This window comes from Triturus cristatus, chromosome 2_2 (assembly GCF_964204655.1).
Source record: "Triturus cristatus chromosome 2_2, aTriCri1.1, whole genome shotgun sequence".
NCBI lineage: Eukaryota > Metazoa > Chordata > Amphibia > Caudata > Salamandridae > Triturus > Triturus cristatus.
Window position 1 is genome coordinate 960,627,253 of NC_140582.1, and position 23,829 is coordinate 960,651,081.

Sequence of the window (23,829 nt, forward strand, 5' to 3'; positions counted from 1 at the left end):
AAAATCCTTCCCCTTCTCCTATTTCAGGCAAGACAGATCATGGTCCAGGGCCTTATTCTGTCACGCCTGGATTACAGGAATCCCCTTTATCTAGGGGCCCCTCAATCCACAACCCGCAAACTTCAGATTATTCAAAATTGTGCAGCCCGCACACTCCTTCAGATCCCCGCCGGCATTCCATCAACCCAGGATTGAAGAGCCTACACTGGCTTCCGGTCAGGGAAAGAATAAAATTTAAGGCCCTATGCATTGCTCACAGGGCCTTCTGGAAAACTGGCCCGGCCATTAGCCAATCGCTAATCACTCCCTATCAACCTAATAGGCAGCTCCGATCCGTGTCTTCATTCCTCGCCCTAGTTCCCAAAATCAAGAAAGCAAGATGTGGTGACCGCTCCTTTTCCTACAATTCGGCCAAATTATGGAACACTCTTCCTCTCCACCTGCGGGCAGAGCCCAACCTGCTCCCCTTCCGTAAACACCTAAAAACGTTGCTTTTTAACAGTCCCCAATAAACCTGGCAACCTCCTTGCCCGCGTTTGTCTGTAGCGCTAGGACGCCTTAGGGTAGCTATCGCGCTCTACAAATATTCTTTTCATTTCATTCATTCATTTCATTTCATTTCAACAGTCACAAGTGCAGTTACCTTACAGGCACTAGGGTTATGATTTCAATGGTGCAGCAGGTGCAGTGGCACCGCGACTTACTATAAATGCCTTGGGGGGGAAAACTATGTTTGTTACAACATACAAACTTCAAAGTATATAGCACAATAATTACAAATGTCGCAGTGTACTGTTTAAATAAGGACACATTTTAAACTATAAGTAACAAAATGCCAATGACGATGCTAGTGCAAATATTTACTATATGCTCATTATTCTTTCAGAGTTTTTTGTTCATGTTCAGAGTTTTTCAGAATATTAAAAAAGAGTGCTGTGCAGAATAAAAAAACGTCATAAGAGAAACCTGTAATAAAAAAAACTTGCCCATCTCAATAAAACAATAATCTCACTTTCAGTGTGTTTCTTTCACTTATATTGCACAACTGCTCAAATACTCATTTGAACAATTGAAAGTTCATTTTCATTTATCTTGACAATGGACAATAACCAAACAACACCTTTTCATTTGGTCTTCGTAATCTTGTTTTTTTGGATTTGCCAAAACATCGCTTACGCTGTACTTGTATAGTTTTCATCCACCCTTTACCTATTCTCCCCATAGCTGCACCAGTTTCAAGCCTACATATCAGTTACATGTTTTTTATCTTTGTCCTCCACCATTTACCTAATTTTCCCACTTTATAATACCACTAGTAACAGCACAATTTATTGCCTTTCTGTACTTAAACAAGTCATAACACAAACAGACTTTCTGTAACTTATATTGTACGACTACTCAGCAAGCTACAACTTACAACAAAAAAGCTTATAATTAATCACATAGGCGAAACCTAATGCATTTACTAATGTTTGTTTTAACTCTGGGCACTGCTTCCAGGTGCTCCTAGAGACCACATATACTGCACATCCCAGTGCAGGCTCAGTACTGAGTACCCATACCTCAAGTACCGCAAGCGGGAGGGGCCTTTAATCAGTGAGGACCCTAAGCGACTTAATGATACCTACAATGTTGAGTACAGAGGTAAATATGAAGGAAACTGTTTGCAGCTGCCTTTCCATCAGCTCGTGTCTAATGACCATGCATTTATTTTCATTGCGGGGGATTTTTCAGCTACCGATAAGTTTGATGCAAAATCAGGTTGCTCCATGTCAATCATTTGACATGTAAATATATTTTAGGAGGGTTAATCATGAGCTAGTTTGTATTTGAGATAAGTTCTCTTACACAAGTGGAATGATATATAACCAGTAGATACTAATAATTCCTATTTTTATAGGGCTGCTGAGCTGAGCTGCCGCCATTGACGGGGATCAAACCGTGAACCCTGTGCTGCAGAGTCAGTCGCTCTGGCCGCTGCACTACACCTTTCAGACTTTTGCAGTGCTTTTTCAGTCACTTTGTTGTTTTTTTGCCATAGTGATATATTTTCTTTCAAGTATATGGACAAAAGAAAAATCTTTTTGCCGCGTTCCTTATTTTGGCAGCTACAAAAATAAATACTGTAAACGGAAATGATGACGTTTGCTTCATGTTTATAGTTATTCAAACTTTACGTATACAAAATAGTTTGTGTGGGGATCGGATTCAAAGTTTGTCAAAACTTATGGGAGGGCCTGGAAAAAAAGGCAAAATATGCTTGACTTGGTGTGGTAAATTCTGGTCTTGGCTGTTATAGCTCATTTCCAGGTGAGAAACTTGGAATAGGAGATATTTATCTCACCTGGTAAGTATCTCGCCCAGGTGGCAATGTAACAGTAGAGCAGGCAGACCTCCGCCGGGACAGCGGGTGTTGACTACACAGGCTGGGGGGTCTTTCAATACGATCTATACATTATGAAACATATTGCACCTGATTACAAGTGGCCCTTTAAATTGCAATCCCTGCTCAAACCCCTGTTTGTCATACCAAGCGTTCGCCCCTGTAATTACAAAGTGCATAAAGTTCACACTCGCTAAGAAATCTCGACATGTCAAACCTGCCAGAATTTGAGTAGAGGAAAAGGTCATTATTTACCACGACGTACATTTATGTTATTCTCCAAAAAGTCGGAATAGTCAATAATGATCTCAGCTGATACATTTAGGACATCGTGGCGTTGGGTTTTATGTCAAGTGTAATAATTAGCGCATCTTAACAAGGGCGCTCATAATTAGGCCGAGTGCCTTTTTATATTTGTATGGCACAGCAGTTCAGTTTTCTTCGTCTCTACATAGGGAAGTTGCTATAAGTGCTGCATGCTGCGCTGCTGTAGTTCAATGCAAATACTGTGCTTTCCAGCTGTATGAATGCGTACCCTTTTGACTCCATGCAGAATTAAGGAACTGGAAGAGAAGCCACGAAAGCGGGAGGCCAGACCAGAAGACCTGCAGCTCATTGGTCGCTTGCAGGAGAAATTAAGTGAGCGCGATCAAGTTATCAAACGGCTCTCGGTAAGCGCTTCTTTGTTGACGTAAATGTTATTAATTTAGAGCATAAATAGGGTTTAGAATTTAGTCAACAGGCAAAGCGTTGGTCACATTTCTTCGCATTTATTATCTTCTTTGATTTGCCCTCAAACATTTTATTCAACAAAATAGTAAATGTTATGTTTTTATGTGGGTATCCAGGAGTATTTTCAAAATATTTAAGGTCACCCCTGAAACATTTTGTCTTCACCAATGCTGTTTTGCTGAATTCCCTTTTTTTGCCTTTAGCACTCAGTGAACTTCACCACTGCTAACCAGTGATAAAGGGCTTGTGCTCTGTCCATAAAACGTGGTAAAATTGGCCCTACACCCAATTGGCACATTTAATTTACTCATAAGTCCCTAGTGTATGGTACTACATGTACCTATGGCCTGTAAATTAAAGGCTAGAAGTGGGCAGCAGCACTCATTGTGCCACCCACTGAAGTAGCCTTGTAAACCATCTCAGGCCTGCCACTACAGCTTATGTGTGCAGTCTTAAAACAGCCATCAGTCCGACCCTGTGCCTCATGGGAACAGTCCAACCCGAACTGCCAAGCCATGTCTTCCCTGGACTGGAAACAAGCATCCTGGGAACGGTTTCAGGGTATGTCACCCTTCTTCAGCCAGGCTATCATGAATCCAGTGGCAAAGTGAGCAAGGGACCCACGTCTGGGCATACCCTGCCAACCTAGGGCGAACAGAGCGATACCAAAGGGGATGATGGACGGAGCGTTTGAGCAAATCAAACACTCACCCCTAGTCAACTGATCTGGGTTTAATCCATCATCATTCTTTAGCTCACTCCACCACCCCAGTTCAGACATGGGGCACAGGGTCAAGACTGATTTGCATATGACTGGGTCCAAACTGGTGTGGCGTAGTGGGCAAAAGAACGATGGATTTAACCCAGATCGTTTGACTGGGGGAGAATGTCTGAATTGTCAGCATTCCGTCCATCATTTGTTTGCCGTAACACTTTTCGCCCTAAGTGGGATGGGTATTCCCAGACGTGGGTCCCTTGCTCACTGTGCCACTGGATTCACGCTAGCCTGGCTGAAGAAGGGTGACATACCCTGAAACCGTTCCCAGGATGCTTGTTTCCAGTCCAGGGAGGACCTGGCCTGGCAGTTCGGTCTGGACTGTTCCCATGGGGCACAGGGTCAAGACTGATTTGCATATGGCTGGGTCCAAACTGGGGTGGCGTAGTGGGCAAAAGAACGATGGATTTAACCCAGATCGTTTGACTAGGGGAGAATGTCTGCATTGTCAGCATTCCGTCCATCACTTGTTTGCTGTAACACTTTTATAAAGTTGGCATTTCCTTGTCCTGACCATTTGTGCCTTCTGACAGTGTCATGGGTCACATGACTGTGAATGGCTCTGATGTTGGGGGTTTGTGTATTCCTCCCAGACAGTGAAACAGAGGGGACAAGGTGTGGCCAGGATGGGCCATCCTGCTAGGATGGCTGGGGGCAGAGCTGCATTCTGCCCCTCTTACACTTCAAAGGGCCTGCCTCCAGCACACACAAAGGACCCTTACACCAGCCTTTTGTCACCCCAGACTTCTTGGAGCCTTGAAGAAGAAGGGAAGAACTTTCCAAAACCAGGTGTAGGGATAATACAGGGTGTGCCCCCCCTCCCACAAGGGCTGGCACCAGGTGTAATTGGACCTCCATAGCCACTCTTCAGTACGCTCCTGGAGCTGGGGATATTACAGAAGGACTGCCCTGGCACCATAAGACTGCCCTGGTGCTTGAGGACTGCCTTGCTCTCAGAGAAGGACGACTGGACCTTCTGCCTTCATCACAGGCTAACCAGAGTGTCTTCAAGGGTCAGTTGGCTGATTTGTCTGAGCTAGAGGAGCAAATCAAGCTCCAGGGGCATCCCTTCAACTGCCCAGCTGATCACCTGCCTGGACCTATGACTGTAACGGCCTGAGCCGTGCTGGCCTCTGCTGGAGTGAGTTCCAGATTTTCAAGAGGTCCCTCCGTAGGTCATGATCCCATGGCTGGCATCAGTTGAGTTCCTCCTGAGAAAAATGTTGAAATGCAGACGTTTTGGTCTATTAGTGATTGCAAATGGGCCTGTGCACAGAGAGGCTGCTGCCTGTGACGACCGCCCGCCTTTGCGAAGCTCCAGTGAACCCGACTCTTCTAGCTACAGCGACTGCTAGGGACAACCGGCAACAGGAGATCTGCCCTTTGCGCTACAGCAATAACAGCTCTCGGTGATAGCCAACATGAAGATCAAGCAACGACCAAACTTGATGCCCAATCGGCTCTTCGCATCACAGCGACGACAGTCTGTGTCATCTGGCCTGCTCTTCACGTGATAGCGTTGATCATCCACGACGCTGCGCCTTCTCCTCCCGACCTCCTCCACTATGAACTATGCACTGGACTTTGAGAAGCTAACTTTTTCAGCAGGACTACCTGTGTCCCACACTTCATTTCAGTCAGCCTAAAGTTGTGACTTTCCCCCGGTCTAGCACGACCAGATGACCGTGAGTGGCACTTTGTGCTTTTAGACATTATACTTACTTAAAACTTTGAAATTCAATATCTCCGGTACTAGTGATTTGCTTTGGTTGATTTGATATCATGTTATTTATTAAAATTGACTCTAAATTGGCTTGGAAATTTTTCTTGCATTGTGTTTTCAGTTTATTACAGTTTGTGTGCTGCATAAATACTTTACACATTGCCTCTAAGTTAAGTTTGACTGCTTTTCTACCAAGCTGCCAGTGGGGTAAGGTCCAGTTAATCTAGTGACTTTTGTGGTTCACCCTGACAACAATTGTGATTTTTGCCTGAGAGGGGCTTCCACCCCCCCTCAACCAATAACCCAATTTCTTATAGGCACCCTTTGGAATAACTTGGATACTGTCATAAATGAGAATTTTGAGACTTTAAGGCAATATATAGTTCTGGTGGCAGATGTATGTAGAAGCACTATGTATCCTAAAACCATTATGATAAGCATTTTGGTCAGTTCTTATTTTCTCATGGTTGATCTACTACAAAAGACTTTCTGTAATATTGAATCCTAAAAGCCCAGAACCTCCAGCCAAACACGGGAGGGTCTGGGGGAAGTGGTTGGGCCAGACTGAGTAACAGGGCACCCTCCCCCCACTCCTTGAGACCAGGTCTAGGCGCAGCCTTACGAACAGATGCCTGCCGCAATGTGTGTTGACGTTTATTGATGAAGTTAATCAATCAATTATGTATTATCCTTGAAATGCAAATACAGTTCTGTTTTATTTTTCTTTCCTTGTTGTCTGAAAACAATAACCTTGATTATAAAAAAAGCCCCAAACCACCCTTTGTGGCTTTCCTTCCCTGAAACTTAAAAACAACCTTATTACCACTTAACACTACCACTACCTGAGCCCTGAAAGCCCCTAACTTCAGATTAGTACTACCAATCTCTGAATACTAAAAACCTCTTCCTAGTCCCTCTCTCCTTCCTCTCCTCACTGTATATCCCACTGCCTACTTTAGCAGCAGGATGCCCCCATGCCCATGCTTCCAGCACACTCACCATTGCCCTGTAATGCACATCATTTTTCGATTTTATTGTGGCCACAACTCTTTTTATTCTATTTTTTCAGAATACATTTTTAACACAATTGTTTCAGTCTTTTTCCTACAGCATTTTTCCTGCAAATCTCTCACAGTGGTGCCGTGCAGCCTTTTTGGCGGGAGGCTTTAACTGTCCCCTCGCCACACTTGGGTGAGTGCAGTCGTGGCATGCACCAGGCCTCTCGGGCATCTGGATACTTTACCCTTGAACAATGAACAAAAAAAGCAATGGGATAAAGTGCACCAACAGGAGAGTAGAGTTATGTACAGTGTAGTTGTAACGAGCAGCATGATAACTGGCAGCCTTTCCCAGTTATCATGCTATTTGTTACAACTACACTGTACAAATAATGCAATGTATTGTAAAACACCTTCCTGTACCGTCCAGGAGTATATTCCGTGACTCGCTTGTTGCTCCAGTATCTACCCATATCTTGGATGCTATATTCTCACGTCGGATAAACTATAGATTTGAATATTGATGTGTTATTATTGCACAGTACTCCGATTTATGTAAGAAGTCACTATCCGGATAATACGGACATCGTATACTTGTCATTCCAAAATTCTTTCATTCATTTGACTCCTTGTAAATACGGCCCCTTTACGTGCAGCACTTTGCGTGAAAGGGACGTTCCATGGGTGTTGCTGTGGGGGTTTCCACGCAACACCCATGGAACCAGACACATATCCAGATTTACGAAGAATCGTAAACCTGGAAATGCGTCAGTATTCCACGCCACCCTAGGGGTGGCTGTCCCAGGCCTGAACGTATCCTCAGGATCAAATCGATGCTCTAGTGGTCCACCTCTCAACCGCCCCAAGTCTGGATACAAATCATACGCAGACTAAAGGGTGGTTAAGCGGGGGAAGGAAAGGATGGGGACAGCAGGGAGGGAGACCTGTATAAAACACAAATGAACACGGGTTATTACAAGAACCTTACTCCTCTTCTCCCTCACCCTCTTGTTCTCTCGGACCCATACTTCCACTAACCTGAAAAGGAAATTAACGATGATATTAAGGCTGATAGAATCAGAAGAAGGTACACCGCACTGCGATGCACCCAACGATTAGCTGCACAGGTTTGCTAACCTCTTCTGGTAGAAACCGATACTCTCCCAATAGAGTTACGCCACTCATACATAGTGCAATGTCACAAATAATTGGCTGTGGACTGCGGGCGTAGAATCTGGTACACTCCCAATAGAGTTACGTCACTCATACAAAGTGTAATGTCACAAATAAATGGCTGTGTACTGAGGGCGTCCCCTCCTTAGTTATAGGTGTAGTGGTTATTTCCCTCGCATGAACTCTGCAATCAGATACAGTTAGGAGTTCGCCAACATAGGGAAAAGCACACCACAACATCAAAGTATTTCGGTATCATATCACTGCTACCAACAGGGCATGCGTTCTAGATGCAACAACAGGCTTGTGGTACTTTGCGTGTAACTTTTAATCAGGAAAGGCAGGGGCAGCGCAGCGCGCTCACAAATATTCCCAGCGTAGTCACACTTCTGTAGCCGATCACACTCTTCAAAGAATACTCCTCAATATAGAACGAGTGGTGCCAATGGCACCCTTACCCGCCCTTCAGGCTCAGCAGACGTCCAGCAAAGACCACAACTCCGGCGGAATAATCGGCAGCGTTTCCTTCTGCCGCCTCGCCATATCACCGCTTCCGCATCACGTGGGTCGCGGTGATTGGCGTCTGACGTCACGCGGCGTGCTGAGGCTGCTGGGAAACGTAGTTTTTCCCCACCCTAGCGCCTGCCAGCGCGTACGCAGCCGCCGCGACCCCTGACAGTGGCGTAGCGAGGCGCAACGAAGAAAATGTTTTCATTTCTCCTCGTTTTTTCCTCTTTCAATGCGTGCTGCATTCTACAGCACGCATTGAAAGAGGAAAATGCCTGTAGTGATTGTTTTCATGCAGGAAGGTGCCTCTTCTACACAAGAATAATCTCCCCATGATGCAGGCATCCTTGCACCATGGTGCAAGGGTGCCTGCGCCAGCGCATGCCAGCTGTTTGTGCGCCAGCACAGGGGAGAGCACAGGAATGTGACATATCATTGTAAATATGTCGGATTCCTGTGCTCTGAAAGTGCCGCAGCGTGGCGCAGCTAAAGGGCTTGCGGTGTCGCGCTGCAGCACTTTCTTGTAAATCTGCCCCAAGATTTCTAGTTTGGGAGAGAGAATCATTCCATCCATGTAATCACTAAATGTCTGCAGTGACACACTTGAAGCAATTTATGGGTTGTCAGTTGTCTCAATTTTGTACCTTATGTAAGCATCTCTTTAGCAAACCGTAAGTAGAACATGTCAGTGGATTCTGGAGAAGGTGGAGTAGTTAGAGGGCTAGGCTGTGTAGAAAGTAATGAGTTGACTGCATTGAACAATTTATTGCCAAAGTTTGTTACCATAGGAATTTTTTCTGGCCAATACTTGCACTTGGTTGATTTAATCGAGGAGTTGAATAGTTACGTATATTTATGTATTTATCTACTCTGGTGTGACCTTCTTTGAGTATTTCTTGCTCCTTCTACCCCTCTAAGTGTTGGCTTTCCTTTGCTTCAAGAGTGTAAGTTGTAAGGTTTTCCAGGGACACTTTTATTTGCATTTTTTGATCTTTGTGTAAGTAACCTTGTAGCATTCAGTATCAGAGGCTTCCACCAGTTCTAATGTAGAAATGAGGCCAGAAAGAGGATCTTAGCTGGCGAGGGCTCAATAGGCCACTAACGTTTTGGGAAAGCAAGCATGATAACCTTAAGTTAGTGCAGGGTAGCGTTAATATTATGGATGAATAAAAATATGTATGGAGGTATCCAAAATGAGCGCACTCTATTTACCCTCCGCAGGAGGAGAAAATGACAAGCTAATGCTGCAGAGCATGATCGCATGAGTACCACCTGCCCGTTTATACTGTCTGTTGCACAGCTTGATGTTGTGTCCCAAAATAGGTAATAAGAAACAATAACTGGCAGGCATAATCCACCTTTCTGTTGGTGTGCTGGATCAATGTATGTGGGCAGAAGCAGCTCTTGTTTTTGGCACTTGTGTGTTTTGAGCTTTTTTAATGCAAAGTGTGTTTTAATGTTAATGTGGCATATCTTTTAGGAAATTTCACATAATTACGCAAAAGGAAATTACACAAATTCCCACACCTCTATATTTAACACATTCATAAAGGGATAAAGAAATAGTAGATGTACCAATTGTCTGGCAAACATATTTATTTTGGTGCAGGGTCAGTCTTTAAAACCAGCTCTGGAGCCTACTGAACTACCAGGACTGCCGCTCTCACCACTGTGACTTCAGCCAAGATAAAATTGAGAAAAATACTAGCGATTGGAATTGCATTTTTAAAAAGAAATTCAGAACCAGCGTCCACGACAGTAACTGGTCGATACTGAAACGCTGCCCCAGATAGCCAAACAGGCTACATGCTTTTACACACCTCTTACTAGCCATATCCCCTAATGTGGTGGTAACTGCTAAGGTATCGTACTTTGTTGACAGAAGCAGCTGTAAAATGAAGTCACCATGAGAAATATGCATCAGAGTCACATAGGGTGGCAACTAAATATGCATCAGTATCTTAATATTAAACTTAACTCAGGGAATTTTCTCAGAGAGAGTTGGTCCATTTGGCTGACATCATTGCTTGTCAGACTGCACATCTTCCTCTCATTTTTTAAACATTTCTGTCCTGCCTGTCATCACTGAACACACCTCTGTCATATCTGTTGTAAGAAATTGTGGTAATAGTTGATGGGGGCAAGTACCCACCTCAAGCGACAACCACAACCCTTGTCAGGGTGAACTCTCAAAGTCACTAAATTACCCTGAGCTCTGTGGTAGGTATGGCACAGAGCACACAAGCTTAACGTAGAGGCAATGGTTTGAATATGTATGTATCAGCAAAACAATAAGAAGGTCAAAATACAAGAAAAATTCAAAACCAATTTAGTAAATCACAAAAATCCACAAAAGGGAACCAAAGTTATGGTTTTATAATCAACAAATGTTATTCGCCAACCACTGTCATCTGGATGCGCTTGACTGATACTGAGGCACAAGTAAAGTCAAACTGCCATGGAATGCATCTCAGATGTAGAAACCAGGTTCGGCCCTGCTGGAAGTTTTACTGTTGGACTTAGGGCCTGATTTAGATATCGGTGGACGGGTTACTCCATCACAACGGGGATGGATATCCCATCCGGTGAAATCTAAATCTACTAATATCTTATGGGATTTAGATTTCTGCGGACGGGATATCAGTCCCCGTTGTGACGGAGTAACCCGTCCGCTAACATCTAAATCAGGCCTAGTCTCTGAAATGGAAGTCAAAAATCCCAACTGGGGCAAGGCAGCTGGCTGTGGTTGAAAAGGGCTCTACATTGTTAGATAGACACTGGACAACGTCTTGGTTAAGTTGTTGAGTTCTGGAGGGAAATCTCCAAGCAGGACAAATTTGAATTTCGTGCCCAAGGAACGCCCCTTGCTGGCCAGGTACTTTTGGTGCCTTTGTCTGGTGAAGATTTCTACCTTCTAAGTTAGTCATGTTTTGTGGAGCGCCTCTTCTTCCAGATTGGCTAAGCTGCAGGCTGTATCCGAAAAGGGCTCCACGAGACCGGATAGTTTCTCTCTGACGTCTCGCTAAATTGGATTTGCTACTGAGTACAAGAAGTAGAGAAGGTCCAGTATTTCAGGCTCGTCTGAGGTCACAGACAGCAGGTCCAGTCCTCTTCTATTATTCCACAGGTCCTGAAAATGTTCTAAGGAGAGTACTATGGGTGCCACATTGATGCCTGGCACCAGCCTGTGGGAGGAGATAACTCTTGGCCCCTCCCTAACCAATAGGTTAAAGGTTCTCAGGGGCAACCCTACTCACCTTTGCTGCATGTCCTGTGTGCCCTACTGCAAACAATCCTACAGTACCCCTCTCTGCCTAAATCCAAGATGGTGAAACACTTCTCCTCTTGTGCAGAGCCTGTGGTCCCACCCCAGGGTAATGAGCAACCTCTCCTCTGTGATCACTCTAAACCAGTTCTGGGGCAGCACCTCTCCCATTGGGATTGATGCCTGTCTGACTTGGGGTAACAAAGAAGGGCCCTGCCCAGGTGTCTATTAACATTTGCCTATGACTGGGTAGGCCTCTTTGGAGTTAATCAAGTTCTTTGAAACAGCCAAGATGGTTATCTTGCCAGAGGAACAGAACACCTCTCCACACCCAAGGCCTTTTTCTCAGCTCTGGGAGCAAGCCCATACCTCATCAAGGGGGAGTGACAGTTGGTCCCAGGCAAATGGGCTTCTAGAGGCTTTTGGCAGGGAAATGTAACTTTCTAAAAGTACTTTTTCCAAAATAGGTATTAAAATCCAACTTCACCAGTGATTTGGAGTTATAATAAACATTTTAAAAAGTCCAGTAATGACATCTGTTGTTTCTTCGTAGCTGGAGACACAATTCAATTTAATATTGTAGCCCAAAGCTTTCCTATGGAACACCTAGCCCTTCACCAGTGAAAATAGTATTTGGGGCTGTTCAGTTATAGAACATGTTTAACATTAAACCTTTACATGACCTATTTTTAAATATTATGCACACTGCCTTATGGACAGTAACGAATACTTGGGGGGGGGCTTATTAATATTCAAAAGGACGGTTCAGGTCTGTCAAAAGGGGATATTTTGACAGGTCGAATTTACAGTTTAAAACTGCACTGCCAGGCTACACATGGTAGGTCAGCAATCATGTTTACTCTTTCACCTTAGTGGATGGCACAATGGGTGCTGCAGTCAGCATGTGACATTTAACTTACAGGCCCTGGGTACACTTTTATACCATATACTGGGGACCTCTTGGTGAGTAAACTATTCCAATCCAGGATATGCCAGTTTCAATATGTTGAGAGGGGAGCACTGTCTGCTTAGTCATGTAGATAGTACCTGTTAGAAATTGTGTTCCTGGTTGATTGGGGTATGAGCCCTGGTCAAGCAGTAACCACAATCCTAGTCAGGGTAAGGCACAAGCACACCCTAAATTAACCTGTGCTCACCCTCTGGTAGCTTGGCACAGAGACGTCAGGCTTAACTTTAGAAGCAATGTGTAAAGTATTTGTGCAGCACTTCAAACAGTAAAACAGTGAAAACACCACATAAAAAGATTCCACAGCATGTTAGAAAAATAGAGCATAATTCCATTAATAAAAGAAGAGCAAAACAACATTGAACCGGGTCAAATCCAAAGGTTCAGACCGACTGCGATGGAGCGTGAGTCGGATACAGTTCCAGATTAGACCAGCTGAAGGTTTACCTTCTTAAGTTTTGTGGATTGCAGGGAAAAAGGTCGCTGGGAGCAAGGAGAGCGCTGCTGGCGATGTCAGCATGGCGCAACAAGCAGGCCGGACTTCGCGGACAAACTGGCTGGAGCCTTGCAGTAGCGATCCATGCCAGCGAACGATATTTGCTGTACAAAGAGACGAACTTGTGGTGGCTTGCGCTGATTCTCTGTGCGAGCTGCACTGTTCTGGAGCTAACGGCCCGTACATGAAAAGCCAAAAAGCTTGACTTTAAGAGCTCGAGAACCACACCAAGGGCCCAGGGATCTGAGAGGCTCAGATCAGGAGGCCAGCAGACTAGCCATTTGAGTCCCTCTGTGTCCTGCGTTCAAGGTGGTTTTCAGGTCCAGTTCTTCCTCTCCAGGCAAGAGGGACGTTTGCAGCAGGTCAGCACAGCAAGTCAGCTGCTCCTTCAGAGTGGCAGTCGAGCAGAGTGACAGTCCTTCCAGCAGCACAGCAGTCCTTCTCTCTGGCAGAGTATCCACAGGTCCAGAGGTGTACCGAAGTGGTGCTGTCAGAGGTCCAGTACTTATACTTAGTTGTGCCTTTGAAGTAGAGGAGACTTCAAAGGCATGCCATTGAAGTGCACATAAGTCCTCCCTTCCCTTTCTGGATCCAGACTTACTACAGGACAGTATGCAGCCCTTTGTGTGGGGACAGGACACAGCATATTCACATGTAAGTGAGGCTGGATCCAGATCCTCCCTCCCATCTTACCAGAATGGCCCATCAGGTTAACATAAGATCCCTTTGTGTGTGGATGTTTAGGGGAATACAAAAAGCCCGACTGTCACCCACCCCAGACGTAATCAGAGACAGGCAGCAGGCACCAAATGGCTAAAGTAAGGAAATGCCTACTTTCTAAAAGTGTAACAAGAAAATGGGTAACCCAATAGACCCTTGTGAGCTACGGTAATAAAGTCAAAAAGGTAAAGGTGCCTACAAGGGATTCATTTAAAGGATATGATTTTGAGTAACTTTATCTTGAATGAAGTGATATTTAATGATACCATATGGAATAACTCAAGTCAAATGCAGCAAAGTTGATCAGTAAATCAATTTCCTTTTTTGAAAGCCAATATTGCTCAAACTGTTAGTAAATGTGACTCAACCTCAGCTGTTTTGTGTTTTAGGAGGAACGAAAACTTCAGCATACAGTTCCAAGTGTTGAAGCACACCGCAACCGATCTTATTCTTTCAACCCTAACCAGGGAAACCTGACTCCAACGATGAAGGTAAACCATCACTTTGTAAAACAAATTGCTAGTTCAACTCAAATTAATTCCTAACTATCAAGCACTTTAAACTGATAGCCCATTTCTATCTATATGGATACCAAGTTGTCTGAAGTGAAACACAAGGCATCTTCTATGACCGTTCAATTTATACTACCACAAGTTCATGAAGATCCAAGGCAGGGACAGCACCTAGACTCATTTACAAAAACATCTTCCCCGCTTCTATGAAGGAGTTGATGGGGAAGTGTAGTTTCATCAATACAGGCAGTCCATTGAATAAACAAGTGACATCACTCCACATTAGAGTTTGCGCAGTGTAGACTTTCGCATGAATCATGTGACTGTAACAGTACACATGTAAGAATTGTCCTGGTAGCCATGCTGTGAATGTTATGATGCATCTCTTCATGCCTGTTGATTTTGGAACTGTATCAAGTTTGGCCAGTTAAACCTTGCAACAAAATCCTCTATCTGAGTTAAAATTATTGGGCACATTTGAACTTTCTCAGGTAAACATTGCCTTTACTGAGTTAAGACTCTTGTTTACAGGCTTCATTCTGACAGAAGTAAGGCTCACTTTGGTTCATGTAATGCATTGCATGTCAGTCTTACTCTGGTGCTTTACGTGTGTCTTCACCAGCATACATTGGAGATGTTTATCATTTTTATGTGATAATAAAAAATGCCAGTATGAAGTTTAGGATGAGATTCTTGCATCTGCATAAGATGATGAACTTTTGAGACTGAGATTTGTTTACTAGTCAAGCGAGATGTGTTACACAGCAGATGGCTACTCGTGTACACGTACTTGAAAATTCAAATGGAAATAGTATTGTGTTAACCTTCATAGGCACATGTGATATGACATAAGCTATTGTACAATGGGCATCTTTGTCATCTTTGAACTGGTAGTGGTGATTATTACTGCCAGAATTTGAGTGTGCTAACTGGTTACTAGCAGTTATGAATGTTCTACTGGGAAATGGCAATGGTGTGTGGTTAATGTAACAGAGGACGGTCAACCATGTCTATCAGAAGAACTTGGGAGGGGTTTCATTGCCATCTTTCAGGCTTTACATGGATGAACATTGAGTATGTGAAATTAATGGAAGGGAAGGGCCTAGAACAGTGATCACTGCTCTCAGCTTTTATCCTAACTATACCCACCCAGCAACCCCTATTTCTGTGGCTGGCATGAGATGGCAGCTGGGAGAATAGTGGTAGAGGCTACAATTCCCCTTCTATTCTCACCTACTGTCAACCCAACGAGAACCCCCAGGTAAGACGTTTCCACTTAGATCTCAAATAGCTCAGCTGGCATCCAAGTCTTTCTCATCATGCCCACAGCCCTAGCACAATGTGGGGTGGATGAGAAGAAACAGGAAGGGATGGGGAGAGACATCACTGCGTCCATCTATTATTCCTGCTTTTCCTCCTTCTGACCCGCACTGGTGGTCCAAGGGAGGCTATGGCTTTCCTCCTGTGTTACAAGATTGTTTGAGCTATACAGAGTGAGAAACAGAGGGCTAGTGCCTATATAGTGTCCATAAGAATCCTGAGGTTGGTACTCACTTGCAATTTGAAACTAAAAACCTCTATACCTCTATGCATGTCAAATATACCCACATCAAACAAACCCAGGGAAATAAGTATGTGCATCCCACTGTTCAGCTAACATTTTTCTGAAAGGGTGAGGCCTAACAGAAAAATCTGGTTCGTGGACATTTGTTTGAAGAATATACAGGATTGAATCTCAGCATTGTCTCTTAGCCTACCATTGAGTGGCAATGTGGCCTCACTAGCCATGGATACATTCTTTAAGATGCACAGAAAATGTATAGTCAATCTTATCTCTACAAGGTCACAACTCATATAATCAACTATGCATGTCATATATCGTCGCATTTGGGAGATACAGAGGAATATGTGATTCAAACTGTACTGTTGGTGGCAAGTGGAACCTTCGGCAGATTACTATTACTTATGACTTGTTGAAGTCAGTCAGTCAGTCAGAAAACTTTATTTCGGCTGTCAGCCATAAAAGTTCATTTAACACATAAAACAGTACCAGCAAGTTTAAGGAGAATAATACATAGTTATAAATATGAATAATAAAAAAGAAAACAATAATTAGGATAGATAATTACACAGGAATTGCCTTAGTGTGGTAATACTTGTCTTCTGATTAACCACATTGAAAACAAGAATTTGGCAATCACCGTAACATATAAGGGAGAAGAGTCGTACTTCAGCAGCCTGAACAGATCTCTATAGTTCCTAGCCCCCGTATTATTTGCGAGTTGGATAATCCATCTTCGGCAGGGGACTTTATAGGCTGCACAAAAAAGTATAACGTGGACCTCGGTTTCATCAGAAGCACCACACCCGGGGCAAGGCTGCCAGACAGAACCAGCCCACTTATTCGTTCTTGAGTGGAGCGGGAGTGAACCATGCCTAAATTGTAGAAATAATTTTTTGGCAATAACTGGGTGAATCAGATCTATTACTGGCTCAAAGCTATAGCCAGTTTTTACCTCGAAAAATGCCGAGGTCAAATTAGCAGTGTTAACTAATCGAATAGCCTGAGTCAAATTATGTTCCTCCAAGAATTTTGCCAATGATCTTTTTGAAGGAGAAGGGCAAGAGTCCTCAGGTGTGAGCCAGAGGTCTTCTCTCCCTATCTCCCTCAGCAGTTTTTTTACATAAGCTAGCCAGGGGATGGCACCTGCCTTTGGTATCAACAGGATAGATTTTAGTTCCTCCTGAAAATTTGCGAGTTCAGGGGTGCTCCATAGCCGGCGCCAATACATTACTGGTCTAGAAGCGACCAGGTCCGCAATAGGTTGAATACCTAGGTCCATCCTAAGCGGCTGAATAGGAGTGCTCATTGGAAGTGCAAATAATTGTCTTAAAAATTGATTTTCTGACTTAGTTAAAATCTGGGCTGAGTTGTGGCCCCATAGTTCAGCTCCATAGGTTACCACCCCCCTAGCCTGGGTTTTATAAATCTCCACCAGTGGGCTAACTAGTTTTAATTGACTATTTTTGTACATCTTTGTGATTCCCCCAGATATCTGTGCAAATTTTAAATTTACTTTTAAGATCTGGAGGCCCCAAGTCATTTTATTATTAAGTGTCAAGCCCAGGTAGTCAAAGATGTTCACCCGTTCTAGGGGCAAACTGTCCAATTTTGGAATAGGGCGGTTAATAGTGTCTGCGTGGAGGACCATATATTTGGTCTTACTCACATTGATGACTAAATTCCTTTTCCTGCAAAATGTCGCAAATCCGTCCAGGACTCTTTCCATCCCCATGGGAGTCCTGGACAGAAGCAGAGTGTCGTCTGCAAACATTAGTGCAGGAATTTTCCTGCCTGCCAACTTAGGAGCATCTATGTCTCTTAGAGCCAGAATATCCTCAACCAGCCCATTTAAAAAAAGGGCAAAAAGAGTTGGGGCTAAAACGCAACCCTGTCTGACTCCCTTCTCTACTTTAAAAGGGTGCGTAAGTTCTCCATTAAGTCCAAACCTAACTCTAGCAAAAGTATCTTTATGTAATCGCTCGAGTAGGTCACAGAGGTAAAGAGGTACTCCCATCCCTTTTAACAGCTCCCACAACTGGGTACGATCCACCGTGTCGAAGGCAGACTTTAGGTCAACAAACGTGAGATAAAGGCTGCCCCCTTCTAGAATAATAGTTTTCCAGTGGATCATTTGCAACCTAAACAGTTGGTCCACAGTTGACATTTTGGCTCTAAAGCCCACCTGCAGAGGGGTTAGAATATTAAAATCCTCCATCCAGGTTTGCAGTCTCCCCAAAAGAATGCGCGCAAAAATCTTCTGGGCGACGTCGATTAGGCTAATAGGCCTATAATTTGCCGGATCCAGGTGAGAACCCTTTTTTTGTATCGGTATGATCTCGGCACCGGCCCATGTGGGTGGTAGCGGCATTCCAGCTAAAATTGCATTAAAAAGACCATATAGATATGGAACCCAGATGTCAGGCTCACTTTTGTAAAGATCACCTGGGATCCTGTCTAGGCCTGGGGCTTTATTTGGTAGGACTTTACTAAGAGCCACTCTAACCTCACTAAGGGTGCACCTCTGAGCCGGCCCCGGGGTAGGGGGTGGGCAAACGTTAGGGTAGGAAAGAAAATTGTTCGCTACTGGTGGCTTAGAGGCGTACAGGGCTTCAAAAGAACCACGCCATATTTCTTCCCCAACATTAGGTTGAAGAGCTTGGTTAGGACGTGACGATCCAGTTTTGACTAAACTCCAAAACGATCTTGAGTCCCTATTCTTAAGTGCTGAGGAAATCTCCTCCCATCTGCTTATTTCCCATTCTTTTTTTCCTTCGTTGGTAATTTTCTTAAAGTAAGCCCTCGCTTCCTTAACTAATGGCTTATTACCGTTCTTAAGGGTTATCAAAAGCGATGACTTTGCTTCCCTGCAGGATTTGGTAAACCAAGTGATATTCCCCCTCATAGATGCCGAATTTCTCCTGATTTCCCGACTAAAATGGGTCTCTAGAATGCCACAGAGTTCTAGGTGGGTTGCTCCGATCAAATCCAGTTCTAGATGAGCCTTTGACGAGATGGCTTCTCCCATAGATTTCTCCAATAGGGGATAAATCTCAGTATACATGGCACAAAGATTCCTTTGGGATTGGGCCATCTTCTCCCATCTAACTCTTCGAGCACCACAGGCTGTAACCAAGGGTGCAGATATGAGTAAATCATTAGCGGGAATATGGCAGTTGGTGAAACCCTCCATGGTTACAGCAATGGGATTGTGGTCACTTTCACAGCATTTATTAACTTGGAAGTCCATGATCCTTGGCCACAGTCCCATGCTGAGCATAATGTAATCAATAATGGAGGTTTGGCCATTTCTTTCAAAAGTTGGATTACCTGGATTATCTGCTGGGAACCTGCCATTACATGCCCTTAGCGAAAAGGTGAGTGTTATTGAAGTGAGCTGGAGAACCAGTGGTGTCCAAGCCTTCGTGGGATAGGTATTAGTTGGTGGGATAGCCCTCACTTGATCCTCTTCCTGTGATACTGGGGAAATCAACCCATTCAGGGGTTCGAAGTGGCAGTTGAAATCACCACCAATTATAAGTTGGTCAGTGTTGGTGATTGAGGTCAGGAATACCTCTAAACTAGTCAGAGTAGAGGACACTTGGCCGTAATTCACTGGACGGGAATAGATGTTTATCAGGCTCAACTCATGTTTATCCCGAAAAGAGATAGCTAAGCACATAATGTCCGGAGAGTCAGTACTAATTTTCCTGATTGTACATCCCAAATGTGTTCGTACCCAGATGGACAACCCTCCCGATGTCCTTCCCCCTTTTGGCCTTACAGCGGGTTCCCAGAAAGTAGCAAACCCTGAGCGATGGTGAGGCTTCAGTGCCCAAGTTTCCTGAAATAGGCAAAGGTCATGTTCGTCAATGAATTCCCCCCAATCGGGGAGTTCTAACAAACGATATAGTCCCGCCACATTCCAGGATAGGATTTTTAGCCCCTCAACCCGAATGGTGGAGGGTTTAACGGGGTGTAACCGGTGGGGGATAGATGTAATTCCCAGGGGGATGCTTGAATTATCCCTAGTGTTGACTGTTAGCCCTAATTCTATGGGGGGCTCAGGAGGCAACGTGTTGATAGGGGAGATAACAGGATGGGACACAATTGGCTTAGGAAGTAATGTCTCCACTGGCTTCAACTCGATCTGGTGGGTTGTCCCTTTTTTACAGCTTTCGCCCAAGTTAGAAGTCGAGGTCAAAACAAGGGAAGTTCCCGGACCAACATCTATTCTCGGAGTGTTCCCGTCTTTCGGGGATTTTCGGCATTCAGGAGTCACTACAAAAAGTCTTGTGGGTGCCCCCCCAATTCTCAAAGCATTCCCGTCTTCCCGGGCTTTCCAATTATCATAACCCAGGGATACCTGGGGATATGGGGATACAGCCCGGCTCACCCTGGACTCCATCTGCGTTGGGGCAATATGCCCAGAGTCCGAGTCGAGCATCAGTCAATCGATGCAGTCCAAGAGGCTAAACCTGTTATGGCAAGGTATATTGAAACGTAGGGGATATGTGTAGGGGATATGTGTCGGCCTCTTGAGTTCCACTGGGGCCAAGGCCCATCCCCGCTCTTCCCCATTGTGAGTTAACTATGTCCCTCCTATGGTTGGATACTCCTAGCGGATAAAAATAAGATAGGAAGGGAGTATGAATTCCGTCAGCCATATTAGGCCGCCCCCCCTCCCCCACATATTTTACCACCCTAGGATCTCTGAAATTTACAACAATACAGTCTCCCCTTATAGTCTTCACACCCCGGCCTACCCAGGAGACTCTTCGTACCATCAAGATTTCCCCATTTAGATTGGATGGCAAAGGTCTGTTAACATTCAACCAATGAATTACCTTATGCTTTAAAGACAAATAAGGTTCAACTCTATGTTGGGGAAGTTCAGGTACACCTGTTAAAACCACAACGTATGGACTAGAGTCTGGTGGTAGGTCGATTCTTTGAGAATTCCTAATGTTAGAGGGAGTGTCAAGACTGGGGTTGACCGGGGGAAGGAGAGGGGTTGGGGTGGGGGACCTGCCGCACAGCCGATTTCACTTAATACTTGAACCTGTTGTGGGGGAAGAGGAGAAGCAAGCCTGCCGTCTTTGTTGGATAGTGAATCCCTTTCAATTTGAACTTGATTGTGAAGGGAAGAGTGATCGACGGCCTGCTCGCTAAGCCTGTTAAAAGATGGTATAACAGGTTGGTGACAGGATGTCTTCGAGGCTGGATATACTGTTGCCACTGTATTGGGCTGGATGGTATCAACTAGCAGTGCTATTTTGCTTTCCAGTATAGATAAGCGCTTAGCTAAAGGAGACAGACTCCCATCAATAATCGCGGCCATTCTATCCCAAAAAGCGCTGGGGGTTAATCCTCCCAAAGCTTCCTCGCATATGGCTATGGGAATAGGAGGTACTACAGGGTCTCGGGTAGGGATATTATGTAAATCAATCACTTTCGTGGGGGTATTATGGTCTAGATTAGGGACTGGCGTTGTATTTTATGTTTTTTTTTGGGGGGACATCTCATTGGGACCCCTTAACGCTTCTTCCCTTTTGTGACTGGTGGGTTCGCCCCAAGGCATTTGCTTCTGACAGACCGGTCTGTCATGGACCTTGTTTTTGCACAGTTAAAAATAGAAGCTGGGGAGGGGTGGTCGGCTGATTGTAAATCAGCCTCAGTTGACCTTACAACAGAAAGATTAATTAGTGTGGGGCCGACAGAGGAAGGTGACTCACTTGACAAAACCTCATCTAGCGGGCGATCTGAGGGCTGGGACACAGATTTGTCAGGGGAAGGAACGGACATGATGGCTCCCAATGAGGAACGTTTCCCTAGTATAGGGTCTAGGAATAGTCTACGTTCTGTGGCAGCAATCTCGTAAGCCAAAACATTACTAGCCCGGGTTATAAAATTGTCCAAAGTCCCCACAACGTTACACCCCTTAGGGGCCAGCCTCAGTAGTCCAGTAGCCATAGTATTTTTACCTTTAGGGGGGTGCCTGCTAAGAGGAGGACCCTGCCCAGCCTCGTACAGTCTCGAACGGCCTCAAACGGCCCGCTCTTAGCCCGGTCTTCGCCCCGGCCGTCGTCCCGCACGCGTCCCGCTAGCGCGGAAGAAGGAATGGTTCCTGAAGTAAGTGGATAAAAGTGGGCGGGAAGAGGACCCAGCTGCGCCGTAGGTGGGTATGCGCAAAGGAAGCTGGTCCTCACAGTCCCGCGAACACAAATCCAACGAAGAAAGCAGTCACACCCAGCGGGAGTCAGGAAGGGTTCGAATGAGCCACCAAAGTTCACAGGCAAGGAGGGCTATTTAAGCGCCGAGCGGCTCCCTCGAAGCGGGGTCCGCGAGTCGTTGCTTCGCTGGTGCAAGAGGAGGGCGGGAAGAGGACCCAGCTGCGCCGTTGGTGGGGATGCGCAAAGGAAGCTGGTCCTCGCAGTCCCGCGAACACAAATCCAACGAAGAAAGCAGTCACACCCAGCGGGAGTCAGGAAGGGTTCGAATGAGCCACCAGAGTTCACAGGCAAGGAGGGCTATTTAAGCGCCGAGCGGCGCCCGCGAAGCGGGGGCCGCGAGTCGTTGCTTCGCTGGTGCAAGAGGAGGGCGGGAAGGGGACCCAGGTGCGCCGTAGGTGGGGATGCGCAAAGGAAGCTGGTCCTCGCAGTCCCGCGAACACAAATCCAACTAAGAAAGCAGTCACACCCAGTGGGAGTCAGGAAGGGTTCGAATGAGCCACTTGTTGAAGTGATTAAGAATGTGTCTAACGTGTGGAGTATTTAGTAAAAAAATGGGGTTGTCAAGTATAAATAACTTTATTGGAACTCTTTGGATGTACACTCTTACCTTTCAAAACTAATCTGTTCTACTACTCGGTATAATCCAGTGGTTCTTCAGGATTATCATTTTGGTCATTATTTGTTTGCGCCAAGGCAAATGTAATTTTTGGGGAATTGTGTGACTATCAATCTCTCAGTCAGAAAATAGGAGCAAGGAAAGTCTACCTCACATTATTAGATTTCGTAGGATGTGCTGATGTTGAAAATGTATGATTTGTCAGGTTTTCATTTGGTCCCGGGGCTAATATCTGCAAAAAGAGAAGCTTTTCTGCTAAATTTTATTCTGAAAATGTTCGCAGGTTTAGTGCCCTTGGGCGCCACAGCCCCATTTAAAATCCTCACTCTTCTCTGACCCCTTTTTGGACTGATCTTTGCCACAGCCATGCTTCTGTGGGATGGAATATGGAGGGAAATATCCTTTTTCCGAACATTTTTGAAAATGCCATATCCTGCACGGCCTTTTGACCAGTAGTTTATGGAAAGTGAGTCCTTCTACTCACTCATAGATTCTGAACAGATGTTGAAAAAATATTATATTTTTCCCTAAGGTCCAGGGGTTGATGTATGTTATGAACGACAAGTATCCTACATGGCTTGGCAGTTCGGGCTGGACTGTTCCCATGAGGCACAGGGTCAAGACTGATTTGCATATGGCCATGTCTGAACTGGGGTGGCGTGGTGAGCAAAATAACGATGGATTAAACCCAGACCTGTGACTGGGGGTGAATGTTTTGCCAATGTGCAACATTCCGTCCATCATCTTGTGTGTTTTGCTGAACGACAAGTAACACATATCAGCAGTTTTGCTCAAATTTCTTTTTAAAATGGGTGCATACAATGCACCCAGTGCACAGTCTGTGAGCGCCCCAAACCTATTGAAAATCTTTACATTTTTGGTACCCTTAAATTAGGAAAGATCAAGGAATAACTTTATGGTTTGGCCTTTGACAAGGCCATGCTCCTGTGTAAGAGAAACTGACAGAAAGCATCAACTTTTGGGAACAATTGCTAACTTTTTATTTACCTCTCATTTTTGGCACAGACTCATGACCAGCTAACTAAAGTGAGGCTGTTCTGCCACCCACCAGTCGATGTGGAAAATATATGGTTTTTGATATGTATCCATTTGTCCAGAAGTGATCTGATGCCTCCTGACAGTTGAGCAATACCAGCTTTTCTACTCC

The 23,829-nt window shown here is 44.9% G+C and overlaps 1 protein-coding gene across 4 annotated transcripts in view; it reads left to right on the forward strand.

Annotated features, from left to right (window-relative positions):
• The window catches only part of FAM184B (family with sequence similarity 184 member B), a 496,675-nt gene that overhangs the window by 381,981 nt on the left and 90,865 nt on the right, over positions 1 to 23,829 (forward strand). For all 4 annotated transcript variants that reach the window (XM_085642369.1, XM_085642370.1, XM_085642368.1 and 1 more), the window contains 2 exons: positions 2,937 to 3,054; positions 14,129 to 14,230. In XM_085642369.1, coding sequence (XP_085498495.1) covers positions 2,937 to 3,054; positions 14,129 to 14,230 — 220 coding nt within the window. The remainder of the gene's footprint in view (positions 1 to 2,936; positions 3,055 to 14,128; positions 14,231 to 23,829) is intronic.